Source organism: Callithrix jacchus, chromosome 16 (genome assembly GCF_049354715.1).
Source record: "Callithrix jacchus isolate 240 chromosome 16, calJac240_pri, whole genome shotgun sequence".
Lineage (NCBI taxonomy): Eukaryota > Metazoa > Chordata > Mammalia > Primates > Cebidae > Callithrix > Callithrix jacchus.
Window position 1 is genome coordinate 65,216,842 of NC_133517.1, and position 25,156 is coordinate 65,241,997.

The 25,156-nt window shown below is 42.8% G+C and overlaps 1 protein-coding gene across 3 annotated transcripts in view; it reads left to right on the forward strand.

Moving 5' to 3' along the window:
* The window catches only part of KCNQ3 (potassium voltage-gated channel subfamily Q member 3), a 354,430-nt gene that overhangs the window by 307,536 nt on the left and 21,738 nt on the right, over positions 1-25,156 (forward strand). For all 3 annotated transcript variants that reach the window (XM_035276763.3, XM_035276764.3, XM_078353168.1), the window contains 2 exons: positions 494-588; positions 7,636-7,662. In XM_035276763.3, coding sequence (XP_035132654.1) covers positions 494-588; positions 7,636-7,662 — 122 coding nt within the window. The remainder of the gene's footprint in view (positions 1-493; positions 589-7,635; positions 7,663-25,156) is intronic.

Below are 25,156 nucleotides of genomic sequence, written 5' to 3' on the forward strand. Positions count from 1 at the left end.
AGCTGGGACTGCAGGCACGTGCCACCATACCCAACATTTTTTCTTTTTTCTGTTTTTTTTTTTAATTTTCTGTAGAGATGAAGGTACATTATGTTGTCCAGGCTAGTCATCAACTCTTGGCCACAACTGATCCTCCCATCTCAGTCTCCCAAAGCACTGGGACTACAGGCGTGAGCCATCACACTGGCCTTTAGTACCTGCTTCTTTCAGGGATTTTATGCCTAGCACCCTCTTCTCTCTCCCTAGTCCAGTTCATCTGTCCATTCCCCCACTCACCACAACACCAATTATAGCTCCTATATGGTCAAGGAAGCTTTTTTCTTCCCGAAGTAACTTCAGAAGACCAAGAATTTCATTTTTTCTGAATGTTGGCTCAATGCACATTCCAATTCTTAGGAGTCAAGGGCTCAAATGTTTTTTTGATGGTGCAAGATTCTGTGGGAAAGTCTCAGGTGGTGCCTGCTCATTGCTGCCCCTCTTTTCTGTCCCTCAGGCTGCCTGGAGGTACTATGCTACCAACCCCAACAGGATTGACCTGGTGGCGACATGGAGGTTTTATGAATCCGTCGTCTCTTTTCCTTTCTTCAGGCAAGTGGCAACTCATCCGAATGCTCAGGGCATGACCAGCTGTCTCCCCCTGTGGTCTGTATTTGTGCCTGTGGCCTCATGGTTCCCTGGAGAACACTCTTCAGGGCAGAGGTCTCCTATTTGGGCTGTACAGTAGAATTATCTGGGAGCTTAAATAACTCTTGGCTGGGCACTGTGGCTCATGCCTTTAATTTCAGCATTTTGGAAGGCCGAGGTGGGTGGATCACCTGAGGTCAGGAGTTCAATACTAGCCTAGCCATCATGGTGAAACCCCATTTCTACTACAAATGCAAAAATTAGCTGGACATAGTGGTGTGTGCCTGTAATTCCAGCTATGCAGGAGGCTTAGTCAGGAGAATGGCTTGAACCCAGGAAGTAGAGGTTGCTGTGACCTGAGATCCTGCCACAGCATTCCAGCCTGGGCAACAAAATGAGACCCTATCCCCCCCAAAAAATAAAATAAAATCCAGTGCTCAGGACACACCTCAGGTTAGTTAAGTCAGAATCCCCAGGCTGGGGCCCCAACATCAGTATATTTGACGTTCCCCAGGTGATTCCTCTGTGCAGCCAGGGCTTCCTAGTTAGCCAGCATGGAGTGGCTGCTAAAGAAGGTCTGATCAACATGTGGGCAGGATCAGTGGGCTGAGGAAGTGGGCAGCCCACACAGTGAGCCAGCCTAGAAATCCTGGATGCTTCTTCAACCTGGGTATGGCCTTTACCCACAGACTACTCTGGATTCCAGGAAAGAAAATGCAGAAGAGGACAGCAGGAAGAGTCCTCTAGCCACCCAGAGATGCTATTTTGTGCTCTCAGAGGTGGGAGATTGAACTAAAGATCTCAGAGAAAAATAAGAACCTTTTCCCACACTCATGGAAAAGGGAGAGGGAAGTTAATATGCACTGGATGTCTGGTATGCTCCAGGCATTAGAGTTCATATTTCATTAAATCCCCACAGATACCCTATGAAGTAAGTCAGAAGATTTAAGGTGCAACAGACTCAATGGGGGTTTTGTGCAAAGGTAGCTCCGGCTTCCATCTTCAGCAATTCTGATGGAGAAGTGATGGCAAATGCATCCTGAACAGGAGCCCCGAGGGTGGGACTAAGCCAGTGACCCAGAGTCCACACTTGGAGCCCGGCTGAATGGTCTGTACTCCCAGGTTCCTCTCAGAGAAGCCAGCAGAGTCAGGCTCTGACACTTTGGACATTCTGACCAATGTCAGCCACATCCAGAGGCCTTCAAAGCCCATGGTCTGTTCACTACTTGGGCTTCTAGAACAAACTGTTTTGTTTTGGTTTTGATACTGGGGGCCTGAACTCAGATTGTTAAGTTTATGGGAAGTGTGCTGGACTCCTAGAACCCTTGACTTGGAAAGAAAAAGTAGATAGACCGTTAGCCTCATAGCTGGGGTAGAACCTGCTTCAAAGCAAGTTTCTGTCATTGTGTCTTCCGGTTCAACGAACCCTCAGACAACCCAATACTACTAGATAGGGGGGCTCCCCCTGTGCCCAACCACAGCTCCTCTGCAAACACACACACACACACACGCACGCACACACACATGCACACACACAAACACGCACACACGTGCGCGCACACACACACACTCAGACTCAATTTCTCTTTCTACTCCCATCTCTAGAGTATGAATATAGAATTGCAGCTCATTTTCCTGCATAAAGCCTTCCAGTGAGTGACCACGACAAAGAAAAGAAAGCCCAAAACCTGACTATGACTTCCAGGATCCTGAAAGACTGGGCCTCTGCTCTCCACCCCCGCACATCTCCTATCTTGCTTTCACTCCTCAGAAGGTTCCAGTGGCAAGTGCCCCTTTCCATTCAGGGCACTTAGTTCACTAATATTTTTGATCTCCTTGTATATCAATCACTGGGACAACCATGGAGGGTCTTGGTCACAGAGGACTTGCGAAGCAGTCTAACTGACCCTGAAGGCAATGAGAAGCCAGATAAGCCAGAGAATGACATAAGTAGATCCATGCTTCAGGAAGATAATAGCAAAGAGTGTAGAGGGTGGATCTATGGACTGAAGCCAAAGCCAGGAGATTAGCTAGCAAATACTGCAGGATTCAGAGTAAGAGGAAATGAGGGCCTAGACCAAGGCAAAAGCAGTTAGAAAGGAAAGTAAAAGGAGGACCTGAAAGAGATCCGGCAAAACGGACCCATGACTCGTGGGAGAGTTAGCGAGGTCAGAGGAAGCAAGTCTTCAATAAATGAATGGCAAAGTTTGGATGTACTTACTTTTAACTAGACTTACTTGCTCAGAACATGACTTACATGTTTCCATTTGGTTCTGAAATGCTATCCTTGTTATAATCATTGAGGATTTTGGATAGCATGAAGCAGATCTTAGAATGGGCAGATGACTTCTCCTTAAGAAAACACGATGACCTTGAACTCAAACAAGAACACTTTGGATGCAGGACCAAGACAGCTTCCATTTTGTATGCATCCCAAGGTGCTGGCAACGGGCCCATTCTTTTTGGTTGATGTATTATAAATAAGGCACTGTCCTAGCTGTCAGAGACTTGGAGGAGTACATTGTGCTGCAGAAAGCTGCTGTGATATGAGAATGGTCTTTAAACTAAGAGCACGTTTCTTTCTTTCTTTTGTTCAAGGGCAAAAGTATAGTGTCCCTAGAGAAATTTATTTAGCAACCATTCTGAAGCAAGGCAGTCCCTTGGGAAAATAATGCCCCTGAATTCCAACCCACCCCGCATGTTAATGGCAAAGAAGTATTTGATAAGTCACTGGTGTTTTCTCACCTGCCTCCTAAAGGTTTTCTTGTCTTTTGTTTGTGCTTGCTTTAATAACAACTTTCTTGAGATACATTTCACAACCCATAAGGAGATTTTACATACCATAAAGGGTACCCTCTTAAAGTGAACAGTTTGGTGGTTTTGAGTATATTCACAAAGTGGGGTATCAATTACCAATGTCTAATTCCAGAACAATTGCACTGTCCCAGGAAGAAATTGTCCCCATGAGCAGATACTCCTGGTTCCGTCTTCTCCCCAGGCCCTGCAACCACTAATCTACATTTTGTCTTTATTTCACCTATTCCAATCATTTCATAGTATAAAGAAATCATATAGGCTGGGCACAGTGGCTCAAGCCGGTAATCCCAGCACTTTGGGAGGCTGAGGCGGGTGGATCACGAGGTCAAGAGATCGAGACCATCCTGGTCAATTTGGTGAAACCCCGTCTCTACTAAAAATACAAAAAATTAGCTGGGCATGGTGGCACATGCCTGTAATCCCAGCTACTCAGGAGGCTGAGGCAGGAGAATTGCCTGAACCCAGGAGGCGGAGGTTGCGGTGAGCCGAGATCACGCCATTGCACTCCAGCCTGGGTAACAAGAGCGAAACTCCGTCTCAAAAAAAAAAAAGAAAGAAATCATATAATATCTTGTCTTTCTTTTATGCATGGTTTCTTTCACTTTGCTTAATGTTTTCACGTTTCATTCACATTGTAGGTGCGTATCAGAACCGTATTCCTTTCATAGCCAAGTAATATTTGATTATATATACCACATTGTGTTTAATGATTCATCAGGTGTTGGAAATTTGGGTTGTTTCCACTTTTTGGCTTTTGTGAATAATGCTACTATGAACATTCACATACACGTTATGTGGACATATGTTTTCAACTCTCTTGGGTATATGCCTAGGAGTAGGATTGGTAAGTCTATGTTTAACTTTCTGAGGAACTGCCAGACTGTTTCTACAGTGGCTGCACCATTTTAGATTCCTGCCAAAGGTTTTGAAGGATGAAGTTGTGTAGCCCATCTGCAACATGATGCCATATCACAATTTCCAGCTTAGTGTAGTTCTTCGTTCATTTGCAAGTATCTATGTGTTTGGGGCTCGTAGTGATGGATGATGGTGGTCTGTTCTTATTTTTATTTTATTACAAATTATAATTATGAACTCATTGTTTTGGAATTGCAAAGAACTTCAAAGAGTGCCAAGTCTGAATCCAGTTTTCTATGAGAAGAACCTGAGAGCCTCCAGAAGTTCAGGAACCCCCAGAGGAAGTTCAGGCCACATATCATGTTGGACATAACTGAGGAAAAACCCAGATCTTCTGTCTGTTGGCCAGTGGAGGCTGAATGAACTTAGTACAAGTTGATCATAAGAGTCTAAGGGGGTACAGAAAGATGCTGGGGTAGGAAGGATAGCAGATTATACATTCTTATATAAAAGGAGGGATGAGGGAAGCCGTTAAAAATCGGACATTACTTTTTATCAACAGAGCATGTGCACGGTTTTATTCCTGAAGGGAGAGTGGAATTATGTCTGACTTTTCATTTTCTATGGCTCCATTGTTCAATATGGTAACCATTAGGAACGTGTGGCTAGTGAGAATTTGACTGTTACCAGTGCAATTGAGGAACAGATTTTTAAATGTTAATGTAAATAACCTTTTGGGACTACTGACTACTGGATTGGACAGCCCAGCTCTGGAATTGTTAGATGTTAGAACTGAAATGGAGTTGAAAAGACTTCGCTCATGGAGTAGAAAATACTTGACCAAGAACAGTTAGTTCATTGTGTAACCAGGACTTGTTCTTTTTATGACCAAGGTCAAGATTATTGGAGTGCTTAGAAATGGGCAGAAAGGGGACTATATGCACTAGTCATTTCCTATGGCCGATTAACATTGGATCTGCTTTCATACATGCTATCTTATTTAAGCTTTAGGATGTCCTGGAAGGTTAGTAGAAGGGGTAACTCCTTTTTCCATGACCCCATTTTTATAGGTGAAGAACAAAAGAGTCAATTTGATTAATTAGCTTGCTTAATATCACTCAGCTGATAAACGATGGAACAAAGTTTGGAACCCAGGTCTTGAGCCAAAACCTGTGTATTTATTTTGCATTGTATCTCTGGGAAGAAAACATTATTTAGGGAGAAAACTGGATAAAAGTAAGATGAGAAAAGGTATTTGGCTAATAAGACCCATTCTTGAAGATTGTTGTTTGGATGGTGAAATTGAATAAAATGTGAGAAAGTAGTTATCTTAGTCCCTAGCCCATAGCAAGTGTTCAGTCTGTGCTGAATGAGTCCAGGCTACAAGGGAGTGTTGATGCTGAAGGGGGAAGGCAGCTCCCGAATTAGTGTCCTGGGAAACCACTGTTAACAACATGATCTAGAACACTCTGGAATATAGTTAAACCCTTTTATTGATTTATTCCTTTCATTTAGGAAATATTTATTCAGCATCCCTTATGTGTTAAGCCCTGTGTTTGGTATTGAGGATCTAACAGTGAATGGACAGGTCAACTGTACCAGTCCTATCCTATCATAAGGGTAATGAAGATAAGATAGGGATGTGCTCATGGGATGCTGTGACATGGAGTTTGCTGGGGCTTTGGCTAGAGCAATCACAGTGGAGCATTGCACATAGAAGCCAGAGGACATGAACTAAAGTGCAATGAGGAAATAAGCAAGTAGGGACAGTGAGTGTAGGTGACAGCTGGAGTGGATGTGAGGCCAAGGATTTTTTTCTTTAATGGAAAGGGTCTAATAGAGAAGGAAAAATATACATATGAGGGCAGGGAAAGGACTAGAAGAGAGAGAAGCAGAGATGGATGGTCTGTGGAGTATGGGCTTTCATTAATAGCATGGACCCTTCACCCATTGGCACAAACAGAAGTCCAGTGGGTGGGGTGGGTGGCAAGACCATGGGCAGACCTCAATGAGAGGGGAGTCAAGGTCATCAGCTGGGAGGAATGTGGGAAAGTGAGAGAAGTCTGACAGTTGGGGAGGAAGCATGAAATACTCATCGTGGAGAATGAAAGAGGAATGGGCAATGCTAATCCTTTAACCTTTCTCCCTACCATGCCTTCTCTTCCAATATGCCCTTCAGCTGTCCCCTTGCCCTTTTCTTCTCCTTACTGTCTTTCTTACTTCTCCTGGCCTCAGGGACCCAGAACATTCTAGAAAGTCACAGCTTTCTGTGTCTACCTGCTTTGTGATCAACTAACTCACAAGTTTATTGTGCTTGGGGAGAAATGGGCCCAGAGAATATATGGCCAGCCCAAGGCCACACTGTGACGAGATGCTGAGCTGACTCGCAAAGCAGAAATTCTTAACTCTCCAACTGGCCCCTTTACTTCTCTGCCATGATTCTCTTGTCCTGTCTCCATCCCTCCCACCTGTGGGTCCCCATGTTAGGCCAGTTGTTCTTTCTAGGATGATGTAATCCAAGTGATAATGGCAGAGTACCATTTCACTTGTGAGGGGATTTGCTCAGTCTAGACTTTGGGCAATTGAATAGGAAACCCCAGGAGGGCCCCTGGGGAACATAAAGGATGAGTAGAACTGTTCTAGGCAGGGAAAAGAAGAAGGGAGTTCCAGGCAGACGGAGAGCCTAAGAAAGAGTTGGAGTCATGAATATGTGCAAAGCATGACTGGTGCACCTCCCAGGTAGGGGTGAGGGCTCCAGAGCTGGATCACCTGGGTTTGGGTCGTGACTTCCTGCCTCCTATGAGCCTTATCACAGTTCATTTAACAATGAAATGTGAAATTCATTTAATCCCTCTGGGCCTCAATTTCCTCCTCAGGAAAGTGGGAAGATGATAGTACTTCATAGGGTAGCTATGAGGATTAATTGAGTTAAGACAGTGTTGACTATAATGACGATGGTGTCGACAAACTTATGGATGTGTGTGACTGCTACATTATGACATTTCTGGTTTCCTGATCTGTCCCCATCACCAAACAAATTTCTCGAGCTCAGCGTGAGAGCTGGGGCAGAGTAATTGCTCCGCAACCATTTTCTGGATGAATAAATGAATGAATGAGTGGCTGAAAAGAACCCTGAGAGCCTTAGAGTTGATGAGAGCTACATGGGTGGGGATCTGGCTGGGGAACCCCACCTCCTTTGTCAGTTCCCTCCACGCTGACCATCCTGTCCTAGATCTCTACTCTGCTCCATCATCTTCAGATGGAAGCTTTGCAACAATCTTTGGGGGAAGAATACAGCTGTTTCATATAATTTATGCTTTTTTCCCCCTCTTCTTCCAGGAAAGAACAGCTGGAGGCAGCATCTAGGTAAGTTTCTGATTATGAATTCCCTTCTTCCCATCTCTGTGTCAGGACAGAGCATCCTGCTTCGTATGGTGTAGGCCCCATTTGTGGTCATGCTGGTCCCAAGATAGAGTCTTTGGGGCTCACATCGTTGCTGACCACAATAGTCCTCTGCCTGGTTTCCTTCTGGTTGATCTTAGGGCAGCTCAATAATGGCATGAGCCAGTTATTGAGGGCCTCCTCTGGGCTGTGTTCTATGTCAGGACTTCTGCATATGTTATTTCACTTGATCTTCACAACTACAATGTAAGATAGGCCCTAATATCGTCCTTTATGGATGAGCTGTGGCTCAGAGAGGTTGGTTGAGATTGAGTGGAAAGACCAAAATTGAAAGTCAGGTCCGAATATTAAGACCATGTTATTTTCATGATATATCACTTTGTCTGCTTCTTGGGCTCACAGATGGTAAGTGAATCAAGACTGTAATTTACGATCCTCATGACTGTAATTTCATGATCTGCATGTGGTTTCCCAGTAAACCACATCTATCTATATATCTGTATGACCTGTACAAACCATTTTTAAACTATTATTATTGACAACCACTTGTGAGGCCTCACAATCAACCTCCTGGACACTAAGTCCAAATGCTGTCCTTCTAGTGCTGACAGAATTTGGGCAGAAGAGGTGAGAGGACCCTGAACTACCTTACAGGGGAACCACTTGAGAACCGTGGCCAATGGGAGGTGAAGTCAAATACCCACAAGTGTTTCCATGAAGCCCCATTCACACAAAATCCCATTTGGAAGAGACAGTTACTGACAGCACTGGTTCTGTTTCCTTTGGGTGTGTTTTCAAATGGACCATGTGGTTTTTGCCTGGACCCACTTTAGACTGTAAGGGCCATTGGGGAGATTGGAAAGGAGGGTTAGGTGAATAACAGTGATGGTGTCAGGACATTCACTGGAGAATCTGCAGAAGCTCGTGGCTCCCAGAGGCAGAGTAAAAGGACACCACAGAGATCTCTGCAGATATTTCTATAGAAACCGACGTCCCTGGAGAGGACAGGCTCATCCTGCATCACGTGGCCCATAAGCACTAGGAGTAGATGATCCAGGTCTCGAGACTCCCAATGGGGCATTCTTGAGACCTGGATCATCTACCCCTAGTGCTTATGGGCTGTATGATGCAGGATGAGCCCATCCTCATTATCTATAGGTTTATCTTCTCCTAGTGCCCTTTCCTTTCCATCTTTCATGACCAACAGGGTTTTAAATCATGCAGATTTTGACACTGCAAGTGAATTATTAAATCTACCGTTAGAGCCTTTTCTATTCAGACATGAATAAAATTCACTGAAATGTGCATGCAAATATTACTGTGCCCTGGATTCAGCACTTTCAGTTTAATTGGGTCCCAGATGGATGCATTTTGAGGCTTTCCTGGGGATGCCTCTCTAGAAAAGGGGCTTTGGATATCTGGTCATCAACTTGCTCATGTCCCTTTCAAGAATCCTCCACTCTGCCAAGAGCACAGAGGGAAAATCTATTTCATGATTTCTCAGGGTCAGAGTTGTTGGGTGTTTGCTGGCTCACCCTCTTTAGAGAAGAAGAGCAAGGTCGTTATGTAAGTCGCTCAGTCTCCTTCATCCAGGGTTGGGACAAAGTCAGGTTTGGCTGATGTGTTAGCAGGTGAGATGCCAGGTGTGATTATAGCTGCACAGCCTGGAGGTGGAAATGAAATCTGGAGATGGGATGCAAGAATTGTCACAGAGGAATAAATTCCTTTACCCAGGAGGCAGGGAACCAGGTGACTGGAATGTCAGGAATCGAATCGTGTGCATTAGTCACACTTGCTGGTATGAATTTTCCACCTTACAATAGCTTCTTCAACAGGCTGACAGCTACCTGGCTTCCAGTCTTCCTAGGAAGGCTTTGTTTTCTTATTCATATTTCTATTTTTTCTTCTTTTGTTTTTGTTTTATGTTTGCTTGTTTTTCAGATGGAGTCTCGCTCTGTCACCCAGGCTGGAGTGCAGTGGAACAATCTCAGCTCACTGAAACCTCTGCCTCCTGGGTTCAAGTGATTCTCCTGCCTCAGCCTCCCAGGTAGCGGGGGTTACAGGCTTATACCACCACACTCGGCTAACTTTTGTATTTTTTTTTTTTTTTTTTTTTTTTTTTTTTAGTAGAGACAGGGTTTTGCCATGTTAGCCAGGCTCTCGAATTCCTGACCTCAGGTGATCTGCCCATCTTGGCTTTCCATAGTGCTGAGATTGCAGGCATGAGCCACTGTGCCCAGTCCCTTTATTCATATTTCTAAACAGAGTCAGATTTGGAATTCATCTTATTGCCTCCTTCTAGCATAGGTAGCCCATATACTTGTTTATTTGTCAGCCTGAGGAAAGAATTCTATTCTCTGTAATTTAACATGCTGATGGTATACTGAGGATAAGAAAAATGACTTTCCATTTAGGTTATTGGAAAGAGCTCAAGTCCATATTTAGTTATAAAGCTATAGCTTTATAAGGGCTATCTTGAATGTTTTGATTTATGTGGACTTGTTTGTGGAACATAAGTCCAGCTGAATTCTTTTTAATTTTTCTATAAGATTTTTTATTTGCCTGTTTTCAAATATTCTCTCCCTTAGTTTAGACTACTAATTTTAAAAAGTTACAGAAGCCAACTAAAATTGAAGGAAAGAGTTACCATCCCAGGACTTCTCAAAAGGGAGAAAGAGCTAAAACAGCAGGGTACAGTATAAGCTAAACTTCTGAGAGATCAATCTGAAGAATTTTTAAATTAAAATTAAAACAGGTTATAGAATTTAAAAATGAATTGATAGGTAGAGCAAACCACCATGGCACATGTATACCTATGCAGCAAACCTGCATGTTCAGCACATGTATCTCAGAACTCAAAGTAAAATTTTAAAAAATATATCTTGCATTAAAAATAAATCAATATTTTTAATAAAATCTTGTTCTAACCAATTTTTAGTCTTGTATTAGTGTATTTTAATATCAAAGTCAAATTTGTAGAAAGACTATTAAAATTTCATTTTAATTATGGACAACTTAATTGTAACTTAAAAAAAAAATTTTTTTTTGTGCTAATATTATGAGACCAGACCGTTACACAGACCATTTGTGACCAGCTAAATTCTTATAACGTCTGGGAGGTTGGCTTTGATAATTTTATGCCAAGCATTTTGCATATGTCATCTTATTTGAGTCTTATGAAAGTGAAGGCAGTTGATACCCTCCCATCCCTTCTCACCTAGTTTAGATGCCCAACTCATGATGCCCTGAGGTAGGACTCGGTACTCCCCTAATAAAGCATGCATACTTTATGACACTCAGCACCTAGTAAGCCCACAGTAGAGGTTGGCTCTCTTATTTCTGATTAATCTTAGAATCAGAGATCCTGAGAAGGAAGCATAAAATTATCTAAGCCAACCTCCTACTCATTGTAAGAATTCAACTGAGCTTTTATTTTTCAAACAGATCCTTATGAATCAAAACAGTCAAGACAGCCCTCATAAACTGATAGCTCTATAACCAACTACGGACTTGAGAACTTTTCAGTAAACTGATTTAAAAGTTATTATATATCTATACAAAAATAATAAAGTTATTATATATATAAATACAATACATATATATATATATATATATATATACCAGTTAAATTGTCTCTTCCTCTTTAGACCACAGGCTCCCCAAGCCTAATACTGTACCTGAAGTGTAAGATGTACCCCACAAGTATTTGCTGAGTGACTATAAATAAATAACTTAATTAAAGGATGAGATGTACCTCTATTTTACTTATGAGGAAATTGATCTCAAGCATTCACATAACTTACATCTAAGTCAAACACAGAATATGGGCCGTGAAAATGCATGAGGAGCCCATGAGCCTTCCGTTGCATCAGCCTGACTCTGCCTGCAGCACAGGTGGCGGTCATGCCCTCCTTGTTATCCATGCGTGCAGAATGAGTTCAGCTAATACAATGGATGCATGATCTCAGCCCTTGTCTTCCCTCAGCCAGGAGGTCTTATCTCACATCTTATATATTCACTTCCTTTGGAAGCCTGCCTAATGTCACCTCCCAAGAGAGATTTTCCCTGACCTCTGCCCATGCCCTCGTCTCTATCCTCATGATCCTATGATGATTACCTATTACATATATTAAGTCAGTTGCCTCCAAGGGGCTAATCTCTGTCTTTTTTATTCACTGCATTATCTCTTCCACCTGAAACAGTGCATGGAACAGAGCCTCACACATGGTTGGATTCCGGTAGATATTAATTTAGTGAAGCAGTATGGATGAATGGATGGATGAATGGACTCATTATTCTACAAGGGTCGTAGTGTTCCACCCAAATTAAACTGAGGGAGATGTACTGGTTCACATAGCCAGCTACCAGAGAGGGTGGAAACCCTAAAGAAACAAGGAATAGGCTGGGCGTAGTGGCTCAAGCCTATAATCCCAGCACTTTGGGAGGCCGAGGCGGGTGGATCACGAGGTCAAGAGATCGAGACCATCCTGTTCAACATGTTGAAACCCCATCTCTACTCAAAATACAAAAAATTAGCTGGGCATGGTGGCGCGTGTCTGTAATCCCAGCTACTCAGGAGGCTGAGGCAGGAGAATTGCCTGAACCCAGGAGGCGGGTTGCGGTGAGCCAAGATTGCACCATTGCACTCCAGCCTGGGTAACAAGAGCGAAACTCCATCTCAAATAAATAAATAAATAAATAAATAAACAAACAAACAAACAAACAAGGAATAGGAACCCAGGATCTTCTCTCTTTGTCTCTTCTCTCTGCTTCTCTTTTTGTGATAATTTTACTCTCTCAGCTGACTTTCTCCATATCAGTGAGCTGTGGATGCTAACAGCTCCAAAATCATGTGCATTTTCCCTGTCTTCTGTCCTACTATCCTTCACCCAAAACCAGTTTCTAAAATCCCAGAGAAGCATTCAGATTGACCCAGTTTGGGTCACATTCACATCCTGGACAATCTCTACCCCTTGAAGCATAAAATCTGCTAGTGTCTAAGCTCTGGACCAGGTTTTCCCCTGTTAGAGTGGGTGGGTGCTGGTGTAAGATACTATGCTTAGCAGGCCCCATTAAAGTCACATGCTTGAAGTGGGAGACGCAGTTGCTGAAAAGAATAGGGCCCCTTGTTTTTGTCAAGCAGACAAAAAACAGTAATTGTTATTACAGGCATAAATTCTACCTGTAAGTTTTCAAATTCCTAATAATAATATTGCATTAAAGAATGTGAACAGCTAACCATATTAAGCCTGGCATTTTGTGTTAGGATAATCATTTCGAACATCAATAATAACTATTCAGTAGACATGCAGCAGTGCTGATAATTACGGGCATCTTTTTGATAGAAACTAGCATTTTAAAAACTCTAAAAATAGATAACTGTGTTGACAACAATTTCTTGCCTGAGCCCAATGGTTCATTCCGTATTTTCTACCAGTTCAATCTGAACAGCAGCTTTTGGGAGTCTTCTCCTCTGTATCCATATTTTGAAAGGGAGAAAAATCTGTCCCAGGTACCATCTTTATTGCCCATGTGGTGATTATGTCTTTCCCATTACAGAGTGGTCAAATTTAGTAGTCATGCTTTAGATCAAAGAATTCAGCAATAACTCACAAGGAATGCTGACTGCTTCTCTAGTATAGTTCTAAGCACGGCTCATCTTCACAGCCACTCTAAGTGACACATACTATGTTTAATCCCCATTTTATAGATAAGAAACTGAGGTCAGACAGATAAGTGACAGAGAGATAAGAACCTGTGTCTGCCTGGATTCCTCCAGATCTATGGTATTTCTTCTCTTTAACTAGGGACTAAAAATAACCAGGGTGTATAATTAGGAGGTAGTCATAGCCATAGAGACTGAGGACAGAACCCACAGTTAGATTACTAGACTTCAAAACCTGGCTTCTTTTGTAATTAGCTGTGTGCTCTTGGCAACTTACGCAACCTCTCTGTGTCTCCATGTTCTTATCTGTGACTTATCTATCTGACCTCTTGATACACAGCTAGAAGCTATCAAGAGCAAGACTTGGATCCAGCTGGTCTACCTCTGTAGTTCATGGTCCCTATCACTATGCTCCTTCTTCCAGCGGTCAGGAATGGTTACCTAGTTCATCACTGTGGGTGTCCCATTTGCTTGTTTCATTTTCTTCTACCCTTTCTTTGCTCACATAGCTGAAGTCCCTGTCACAGGAGGAGGCTATAGAGGCAAGAAAAGGCAGAGACAGGATTATCTGTGGTGTGAAAGAACATTGGGTCAAACATTACAATTCGTACTTTGCCTTCTGTCTGTGACATCAGCCACATGAAGTTTATCTCACAGTCGTGAATAATGTTGGCAATCAGACAGCTTCCATGCTCCAGAATCAATGACTACTAAAGGTAAACATGAATTTGGAGCTCAATCAATCCAGTCCCCTAATTTTACTGATGAGGAAATTGTTAGCAGAGCAAAGCAACGGCTTGAACACAACCTGTAGCTATTAGTATTTTCTCCTGCCATCCAGACCCTGCAACATTAGCCAAGGCTGCAGAGTAGCTGAGATGCAGAGGTGAGATTTGAATCAATTTTATGTAACCTCAGAGGGATCCCAACTATGTCCTGAAGGCTTAGTCTCAATTTTCCTCTAGGGATAATGGGGTGTTGGGGGGTTATATATAATAGCCCCTCCCCTCTGAATTATGAACCAATTGAGAAATAGACCTAGAAGTCCAAAAAGGATTAAAATACAGGTTATCAGACACTACATGTTCTCACTCATAAGTGGGAGTTGAACAATGAGAACACATGGGCACAGGGAGGGGAACATCACACAACAGGGCTTGGGGTGGCGGTGGATGAGGGGCAAGGAGAGAGAGAGCATTAGGACAAACACCTAATGCATGCAGGGCTTAAAACCTAGATGATGGGTTGATAAGTTCAGCTGTCCACCGTGGCACATGTATACCTATATAACAAACTGCATGTTCTGCACATGTATCCAGGAACTTAAAGTATAATTAAAAATATAAATAAAATAAAACACAGGTTATGTTTTCTGGATAAAGCAATATTGGATCTGGGGGCAACACTTCCCACCAAGTGTGTCCTTGGAAACAGCACAGGGACCAAGCAGACACTCTCCCAGTCAGCTGCAGGGCACTGAAAGCTAGAGAGAGAAAGACCTTATCTAGACACTGACATTTAATACAGAACTCTCCCAATCAAGAAACATGGGAAAACAGCTGCTGCACACACCATAACCCAGGTGTGTAATTCACCTCCTTCCATGGAGAGAAGCTAGTGGAGCTATCAGCTTCTTCCCAATTCTGAGAGTGCGGACATTCCATTTTTGTTATTTCAAAAATAGGGAAAAGATGGTCCTCCATATGGTTCCTGTGGCCTTCTTTCTACCTGTGGGCAGGGCATCCCTTACCACACAAGAATGGGTCTCAGCTCCCTGACTTGGCTTCATCAGTCTGAAAACAGGACATTCACCAAGCCCTCATTTGCTATTAGCTTTCTACAGCAGCCATAACAAATTGCCACAAAATGGGTAAACTTAGAGCAACAGAAATTTATCCTCTCACAGCTCTGGAAGCTAGAAGCCTAGAATCAAACTGTTGCCTGCCCATGTTCCCTCCAAGGGCTCTAGACAAGAGTCCTTCCTTGCCTCTTCCTAGCTTCAGGTAGTACATGTGATCCTTGGGCTTTAACCCATTCTTCCAGTCTCTGCCTCCCGCTTCACATGGCTTTTTTTCTTCTGAGTTTGTCTGTGTCCCAAATCTCTCTCTCCTTTCTCTTATAATGACAACGATCATTGAATTAAGGGCCCACCTTAATTCAATATGCCCTCATCTTTATTTGATTACATTAGCAAAGACCCTATTTCCAAATAAGATCACATTTCCAGGTGTTGGGTTAGGGATAGGACATGCTTTTGCGAGGCAACACAATTTAACCTGGTATGTTTGCCATAGGCTGCACGTGGTGGGAAGCTGTCTCAGCAGATCCAGGATGCATGACCTTGAGATAGATATTTATGAATTATTTAGATTTTATTATCCCCCTACACCAATGGGGACACTAGGGATTAGCAAGGGGAATCAACTCACACAGCGGCTGGGATATGAACCTGTGTCTTCCTGGATTCCTCCAGATCTACGGTCATTTCTTCTCTTTAGGGACTAAAAATAACCAGGGTGTATAATTAGGAGGCAGTCATAGCCATAGAGACTGAGGACAGAGTCCAGAGTTAGATTACTAGACTTCAAAACCTGGCTTCTTTTGTAATTAGCTGTGTGCTCTTGGCAACTTACGCAACCTCTCTGTGTCTCCATGTTCTTATCTGTGAAGTGGAGATCATAATAGTACTGACCTCATGGACTGGTTGGAGTCATACATATCATACCTAGAAGAGAGCTCAGCATGTAGCAAACACACACTAGAGATCAGTGCCGATCAACTGGTGTATTATTCAGACATGATATTTAGGTAAATGGAGAAAACATTTATTAGGAGACCGGCAGAGAATAATATGTTGCTCTCCACATTCATATCAGTGTCTCTGGAGTACCAGCTGCAAATGGTCTGGAGTCATGCTCGTAGATCCTCCAACTCACTGGATTAGAGGAAACCAAAGAGGCCTTTGAATTCAGCAGAACTCACTCTGCAAAGCTGTTTAACAGAGAGAGAATCCAATTAACACATCAGTTATTTCAAAATCATGATATTGTTTCTTCCAGGCCAGCAGTCAGTCCAGTCACATTCGTGCCCCCTCCCTGCTTTATTTGTCCTTCCCCTTCCCCAGAATAGCCAGCCCCTTGAGAACTACCTACCACCTGGGCCTAAGGTCTCTTATCTCTAGAAGGCAGAGATTGCTCTAGGTGATTTCCAAGCCACTTTAGGTCCTCTGTGCTGTCACTTTGTGGCAACAGTACTAGAATTGGAACCATGTTGTTTTGCCACATTAGACACTGTGAGTTACAGACTACTTTTTAAAATGTTGGCTATGTAATTCTGGGCACATTACAAACCTCACTGTGCTTCAGTTTCCTCATCTATATGATGGTTTTAGTAAGGGTACCTATCACCTAGGGCTGCGGTAAGGATTGCGTGCTTAGAATAGAGCCTCGCCCATGGTAAGTATTATTTAAGGGTTTGTTCTTATCATCATTGTTAACCTGATTTTCACTCATATTTCCAGGCTTATTTCCATATGGTGTAGAGCTACTTTAGGAGTCAGATCAACCTAGATTTGAAGCCTGGCTTTGCAACACTTTTCTCCTTCCTTCCCTCTATCCTCTGCCTTCCCTAACCTAAACACTGAGCATTAAGAGCTCTGCTTTTTGTCAGCCCTGAAGATTCTCAGGAAAGCATAACTCATATTCTAATGGAAAGGGCCATCACAGTCTGATGGGAGGAGTGGATGTGTCAGCCTAAAATAACAGTGTAGTGTAGGGGGTGCTGGCAGGGAGATGTTAGAGACACGGGGCAGAGGAAACAGACACAAGGGAAGGAAAGTCTAAGCTCTACCTGAAACAAGAGAACAGGAGACAATCCACTGACGACCTTTCTTTTGGCCTTTCAAGGGCTAGGTAGATTTACACTGAGCTGAAGAAATAATTACGGTAATTTTGTTCCTTCCATCTTTTATTCTTTCCTCCTTCCAGCCTTGGGTGCCTAGACCTGTGATCTTTTCTCCAGCCACCTGATTCTATTGTAGGAAAAAAAACCCCGCGTTCTTGTAACACAACCAGCAAAGATTAGGCACGTGGACACTTTGAAGGGTGAGGGTATTATGGAATTTACTGGGCAAAAGGAAAAAGGAAAAAACCACACAGCAAAGCGAGAAGGGTTCCGGTTAATAGGCCCTCATCTCACAGATAGAATCCCAAGTCACCACCCAGGAACAGGAAAGGCCAGGCTCCTCCCCGCAGCAAGTGGCAGGAACTTCCTGTGGCCCTACCCATCCTCCCAGTGGGCAGGCCAGTTGGAGATTCTCTGGGACCTTCCCCCCATCTGCCTCCTGCATCTATCAATTCTATATGAGAAATCACTAGAAATATCAATTGATAAGATCAGTTAAGAAGCACACCCATGTCCCAAGGAAAATGCACAAAAACCCTAAGTGAACAGTGAATCTTTGTTTCTAGCTACAAAATAATAAATTCCTCAGTAGAGAAATGAAGTGCATGGTCAAAGTTCTCCAGTGAAACAGACGCAATGGAATATATCAAGGCATATTACAGGAGATTTATTATGGGAATTGGCTCATGATTATAGAGGCTGAGAAATCTCACAATCTGGAGTCCACAAGCTGGAGAACCAGGAAAGCCAACCATGGAATTCAGTTCAAGTCCAAATGCCTGAGAACCATGAGCTCCAATGGTGTAAGTGCTGAAGTCCAAGTGCCTGAGAACCATAAGCTCTAAGGTGTAAGTCCTGGAGTTTAATGGCCTGAGAACCAGGAGTTCCAGTCTCCAAGGGCAAGAGAATATGAAGGTCCCAGCTCAAGCAAAAAGAGTGAACTCACCCTTCTTCCTTCCTTTTAATCTATTTGGCCCTCAAAGGATTAGATGATGCCTATCCACTTTGGTGAAGGCTGATCTTTTCTCAGTCTGTTCATTCAACTGCTAATCTCCTCCACCCTCACAGACATCCAGAAGTAATGTTTTATCAACTGTCTGAGGATCCCTTGGCCCAGTCAAGTTGACAAAATTAACCATCACACAATGGAAAGGAGTTATTTGGTTTTCCCAGCTCTACCATGAACAGAGTGAAAGGTGTAAAGAAATTGCCATCATCTTCTTCAATGTTGATGCCATTTAAGGAAGGCCTGTCAAATTTCAGGCCCCTTTTGGCCACTTCACATTCATTATCATCTCATCTCCAGTTAGCATTTCCCATTTTATTTTAAAGAATAAAGTATTTTAAGAAATAAGCACAGACAGCAACTTTCATTTATAACCTTTTCTTAGAAACATAGGACACTAAAGCCTCAAAAGGTTGGCATGTAGAAGGTGACAGGCGTCTATTACCTGTCTGCTTTCTCTGTCTCTCTCAGGGTAGACCATGGTGCTAGGAAACCTTCTAAAAGTCTTCTGAAAGGGGACTGCAGATGTTGTGTTAGTCCCCATGCTGTCCACATAAAGAGATGAAAGGATGAAAGAACGAAGGAGAGATGGCCTTGACTTCTATAAGTGGGATTGGCTGTTCTGTGCTGGGCATTCAGGCTATACCATCGTACTGAGCATTCATATTGAATGGCCCAAGACAGATTAACCCTTTCTACAAAATACCCTTTTTTGGCTCTAGTGATAATACATCCATTCATCCATCATCCATATATCCACCATCCATCCATCATCCGTATATCCATCATCCGTATAACCATCATCCATCCATCATCTATATATCCATCATCCATATATCCATCATCCATCATCCATATATCCATCATTCATCATCCATATATCCATCATCCATCCATCATCCATATATCCATCATCATCATCCATGCACTCATCATCCATGCACTCATCTTCATCCATCCATTCATCTGCCCATCATCCATTCACTTATCCATCCATCCATCCATCCATCCATCCACTATTCAGTAAATATTTATTAAGACACTCCTGTGTACCAGAAACCATTATAGAGTCTGGGAATATAGCAATTAATAAGAAAGGCAGAGTCCCCAACTGCTTACTTGAGCAGATGCCTCTCAGTCTTCCTAAAAATAACATGTCTCAAACTCCACTTTTGATTTTTCTCCCCACGCTTGCTTGTTCCAAGTCCTGCCCAACTCGAAAAAAAATAGCTTATAATGATGGTTATAATAAGGGTACCTATTATTTAGGTACCTATGTGGTTGAACAACTTATTTGTGCAACCAGAAACCAGGAATAGTTGTTTATCAGTCTTTGTTCCTCAAAGCCCATATAGAACTCATCAGGAAAGAACCTTGGTGTTCTAGTCCAAAATCAATGTCAAAGTTCACCTTACCCACTGCAATCGCCCTACTCCACAGCAGAAGCATCCTTTGCCTGGATATCTTCAGTGACTTCCTTTTCAGTCTTTTTTGTTTTTGCTTCCCATCAACCCATTCTCCACCAAAAGCCCATTGTGTTCTTTTACATTTTTTTACAATTTATATACAATTGTATATTCATATACAATATAACATAAAATATTCTATCTTATCCATTTTTAAAAGTACAGATCTCAGCCAGGCACAGTGGCTCACACCTGTAATCCCAGGGTGAGGATTGGTGGGAGGCCAAGGCAGTGGATCACCTGAGGTCAAGAGTTCCAGACTAACCTGGCAAACATGGCAAAACCCTGTCTCTAGTAAAAATACAAAAATTAGCTGGTCGTGGTGGCATATGCCTGTAATCCCAGCTCCTCAGGAGGCTGAGGCAGGAGAATTGCTTGAAACAGGGAGGCAGAGGTTGCAGTGAGTCAAGATGGCACTGCTGCATTCCAGCCTGGGCGACAGAGTATGACTCTGTCAAAAAAAAAAAAAAAGTACAGGTCTACAGTCTTTGATACCTTCCCATTGTTGTGCAACCAGTCTCCAGAACATTTTACTTTGTAAAACTAAAACTTCATTCCTATTAAATAATGTCACCCCTGTTCCCTGCCCCCAGGCCCTGGAAACTACCATTCTACTTTCTGTTTGTATGAGTTTGTCCACACTAGATACCCCATATAGTGGAATCATATCGTATTTGTCTTTTCATAAAGGGCTTGTTTTACTTATCATAACGTTCTCAAGGTTTATTCACATTGCAACCTGTGTCAGGATTTCTTTCCATTTTAATACCAAATGGTATCCCGTTGCATGTCCATTCATTTTTTTACCTGCTCATCCACTGATGGACAACATTTGGGTTGCTTCCACATTTTAGCTGTTGTAAATAATGCTGCAGTGAACAGGTATATGTCTTTTAAAATGCAAACTTCATATACTTTCTCCTCAAAAATTTGTGTGGGGCCCCAGGTATACTTAGAATAAAATAGAAACTCCTACTTTCTATTTCTGTTTAAATTCTATTTCCATTTCTAAAATCTCTGACTTATCTGGCCTCTGATCTCATCAGGTGCCACCCCACCTCTCACTTAGAATGTTTTGGCCACATGCCCTCCCTTTGGTGCCACAGTCCAGTCCTCATGCCCCTTGTACTTGCATTCAGTTCTGCTGCCTGGAAAGCTCTCACCTCCTTTGCTTGAAATCCAGCTTCTCCTGGAAACCATCATTTTCAGCAAACTAGCATAAGAACAGAAAACCAAACACTACCTGTCATGTTCTCACTCATAATGGGAGTTGAACAATGAGAACTCATGGACACAGGGAGGGGAACATCACACACCAGGGTCTGTCAGGGGGCGGGAGGCTAGGGGAGGGATAGCATTAGGAGAAATACCTAATGTAGATGATGGGTTGATGCATGCAGCAAACCATCATAGCACATGTGTACCTATGTAACAAACCTGTGCATTATGTACATATATCCCAAAACTTAAAGTATAATTAAGAAAGGAAAAAGAAAAGAATGAAAGAAAGAGAGAGGGAGTGTGGGAGACGGGGGGGGAGAGAGAGAGAAAGGAAAGAGAAAAAAAGAAAGAAAGAAGGAAGGAAGGAAGGAAGGAAGGAAGGAAGGAAGGAAGGAAGGAAGGAAGGAAGGAAGGAAGAAAAGAAAAACAAACCCAGCATCTCACCCTTCAGATCTCAGCTTCTGTTTGTGGACCACCATCATCTTAATTCTGGATTACCGAAATTGGTTTCCCAATTCATCTTCCCATCCACTCAAGATACATTCCTGAGCCACCCTACCTGTCAACCTTTCTTTGTTCTTCATTACTACATTCTCTTAGTTTCCTTGTCAGATTTCTAGCAATGAATGTGTCTGTTTACTTATTGTATGTCTTCTTGACTTTGTCATAAGCTCACTAGAGACTGAAAACTGCCCCTGTTTTAATCACCAATGTACGTTCAGCAAGTTACCAGGAGCCTAGGATTTACAAGGTGTGGAACACATTTTTGTTGAATGAATAAATAATAATAGCTTTGTTTTACAGACAAAATTGTAACTGAGTTGATGACTTTCCGAACTAAAATACAAACTACTGAGCAGAGATTTGAACTCAGTTCTCTTACTCCAAAGTCCAAACTCTTTCCACTCTATAGCACTCCCTCTCTTAGCTGAGGTTAGATGCATTTTATTAATCAGAAGATTGAATATTGTATTACTTCCTTCATTCATTCAACATTGTAATAATGCTCTCAGTGCTTGCAACGTGCCAGACACTGCATAGATCCTGGATATACAGATTGAACATGGTAGTTTCTGGGCCAAAAGCTTACCTTTTAGTTTTTCAACCTTAGCACTATTGATATTTGCGACAGATAATTAATTCTTTGTTGTTGGGGGATGTTTACCAGCATCTCTGGCTTCTCCCCACTAGATGGCAATAGTGCTCCCCATTATTATATCAGCAGTAGTGACAACCAAATGTCTCCAGACATTGCCAAATGTTCCTTAGCAGGGGTGTCAAAATCACCCCTAATTGAGAACCACTGATTTAGTAGGGGAGTCTCTATTAAGTCAACTGTTTCCCTGCAATGGACGAGTGCCATGGATGAGGAAAGCCTGAAGTGGACTAGGGGCACAGGGAATGGATTTCTAATGGATCTCAGTCACCACTATATTGAACATCGAGTTGTGCTGACAAGTGAGCCTTGGGGCAGATGCTTGTGCCACGTGTTAGGCAAAACTAAGACTCATTTAGATGAGGAAAGGGATGAAGGTTTTCCCAGGTAGAGTTCACAGCACATGCTAAACACTGAATGTGAAGAAACTACAGGAGTTGAACATGGCTGAAGTTCTCCATGCTGATGCCTGAAGGAGGAGCCCAGGACAAGAGCCGCATTGTCCAGGATAGAGCAACCTTGACTTTACTTTTCCATGCCCAGTCCATCTATTTGCAGTTTTTACAATTCATGTTTGGAAATTGTTTGCCTGCACTTAACAAATCAAGAGCCCTAGCTTTCGAAACAAGTCCGATGTCAGCTCCAGGGAAGGTTTTACTTGCAAGATCTGCAGTGCCCTCCTAGAACAACACCTTAATTATGCACTGGAAATCCATACAGAGTAGAGCAGAGATGGGTTTTGAGTTTCGTCAGTGAACTTTGCCTTGCATTTGATTATCCATTGGGGTCTCGGATTTCAGGCAACACAATTAAGAAGTAAGCTGATCATCCACTTTGCTGGAGGAAGAATTCCATTAAGCCTCTCAGGTGGAATGACCGTGAGTGATTCTGAGCTGAGACTTCGGACTTTGTTCTGTGCATCTGGACTCCTAACACCATCTAAACTGTCATCTGTGACCAATGGGGTTTTAAGTGAATGTAGCCAAAGCAATCCAGACTGTTTTAGGTTGCAGTGAAGCATTTAAATCCCTAGCAAGCAAATCCTAAATCCCAGCACAGATAGAACCAGGAGAGTCCTCTCATTATCTTCCTTATATTCAACAATTATTCTGAAATTTCAATTCAAGAAAAAGTGGCTGCTATTAACTTTGTCTTGTTTAGGGTTAGGATTAACCTGGAATAAAGCTCCTCATATACTTAATTCCGTAAGTATTTCCAATACTTACGGATTTGGAGTGCAGTGACAATGTTGAACATTTTCAGACTAGCATTAAGAAGTCCTGTAAAATAGTATATAAATCTCTCAAACTCATTTCAGGTCATTTAAGCAAACGAAAAACCAAACTTTTATTTGTGGCCCAGGGAATTGTATCCATCCTTCTCACACACATCATCGGCCTTCTGCTGCTTCTGTGGGAAAAGGATTACTTACCGAGGTAATGATGACAGCCAGCATATAGTGAGTGCTTCCTGAATCTCAGCTGGCTGAGCCCTTGACATGCAATTACCTCATTTAACCCTTAAACATCTATGAAAGGCAGGGACTTATGGTCATCATTTCACCCATGAGGAAGCTGGAGACCAGAAAGCATAAGTGATGTGTCCTAGGTCACACGGTTTGTCAGGATGCTTCCACCAGGCTGATTTTGCCCATGATCTTAGTTGCTGTACTGAACATCCAGATGTTCTGAGTAGGGAAATGTGCTGTGTTCAAAGATAGCCAGGCAGAGTCTTTGCCTAGCTAGCATTACATAGTCCAGTGGGGCAAGCAGGCACCGAGATGTACTGTGTCCACGCAGTACAATGCCGGAAAGCCTTCAGTGTGTGTTCAGCTCAGTTCCTGCTCCATCCACTATTTTTAGCGCACAGGCTCTGATATATTCTCTGTCCTATTAGTCATTTATCTAGTAGCAGCCAGGAAAGCAATTCCAAAAATGTTGACTTCAGTTCAAGGAAGATGGAGCTGGCTGAGCATTGAGCTTTTCTAAATTTATCCTGGGCTGGTTATTAATGGAGTTCCTCAATCAAACTGCTGGAACAGTGCTGGGTGAGAGAGAACAGATCCAGAGGAAGTCAGGGATAACAACCGCTCACTGCTCATTCATATACGCATTCATTCATTCACTCATTGGTTTTTCAAAGATTTCTTAATGCCTTCTATATGCTGGACTGTAGGCAAGAAATGTTACAGAAATTATCATGTGTAATAGCCCTTCAGGAAGCAGGTGTTGTTGGGCCCCCATGACGGATGAGGACCTGGTGTTCAGAAAGCACAGGGTTATTGTGTGGCAGGAGGAATGCTCACTCCTCTTTCAGTAGCGCCGACACCATGACCTCCACATTGCACCCAGCTGCAAAGATAGCAGCTGCTTCTGGCAGGAGCACATGACTATCCTAACCAGACATACTCTTCAGAAAACACGAAATGATTGCAAACCCATGCAGAGCTGATTTGATCACCCATATTCATTCACTGTCTCATTTATTTCATGAGTACATGAGTGCGTGCTGCATGCCTCCTGTGTGCCAAGCTCTGTGTGGGGTAAGGGAGCAGAAGATGCTGCTGGGTGCAAGCTTACTGCTGGGCAAAAACATGCAATGTGGGTCTCTCTGGAAGTACCACAAAAAAGGACTTTCTCCTTTGTGCTCACTAGGTTAAGGGGGTAAAAGCCAAGAAATAGAAGAAATTAACATGTATAGAGCACCTGCTCTGTGTCACGCTCTATAACAAATCCTGGACAAACATTATCTCACAGCAACCAGATAAAGCAGGGAATGCTTATTCCTACTTTACAGACAAGGTAACTAAGCCTCAAACAGGTAATAGATTTGCCCAAGGTCAGCCAGATGGGAAAGGTGGACTTGGGCTTAAGTCAAGGTGCAACTGGCTTTTTGCACCAGGACTTTTTTTTTTTTTTTTTTTTTGAGACAGAGTTTTCCTCTTGTTCCCCAGGCTGGAGTGCAATGGCATGCTCTCGGCTCACTGCAACCTCTGCCTCCCGGGTTCAAGCTATTATCCTGCCTCAGCCTCCCAAGTAGCT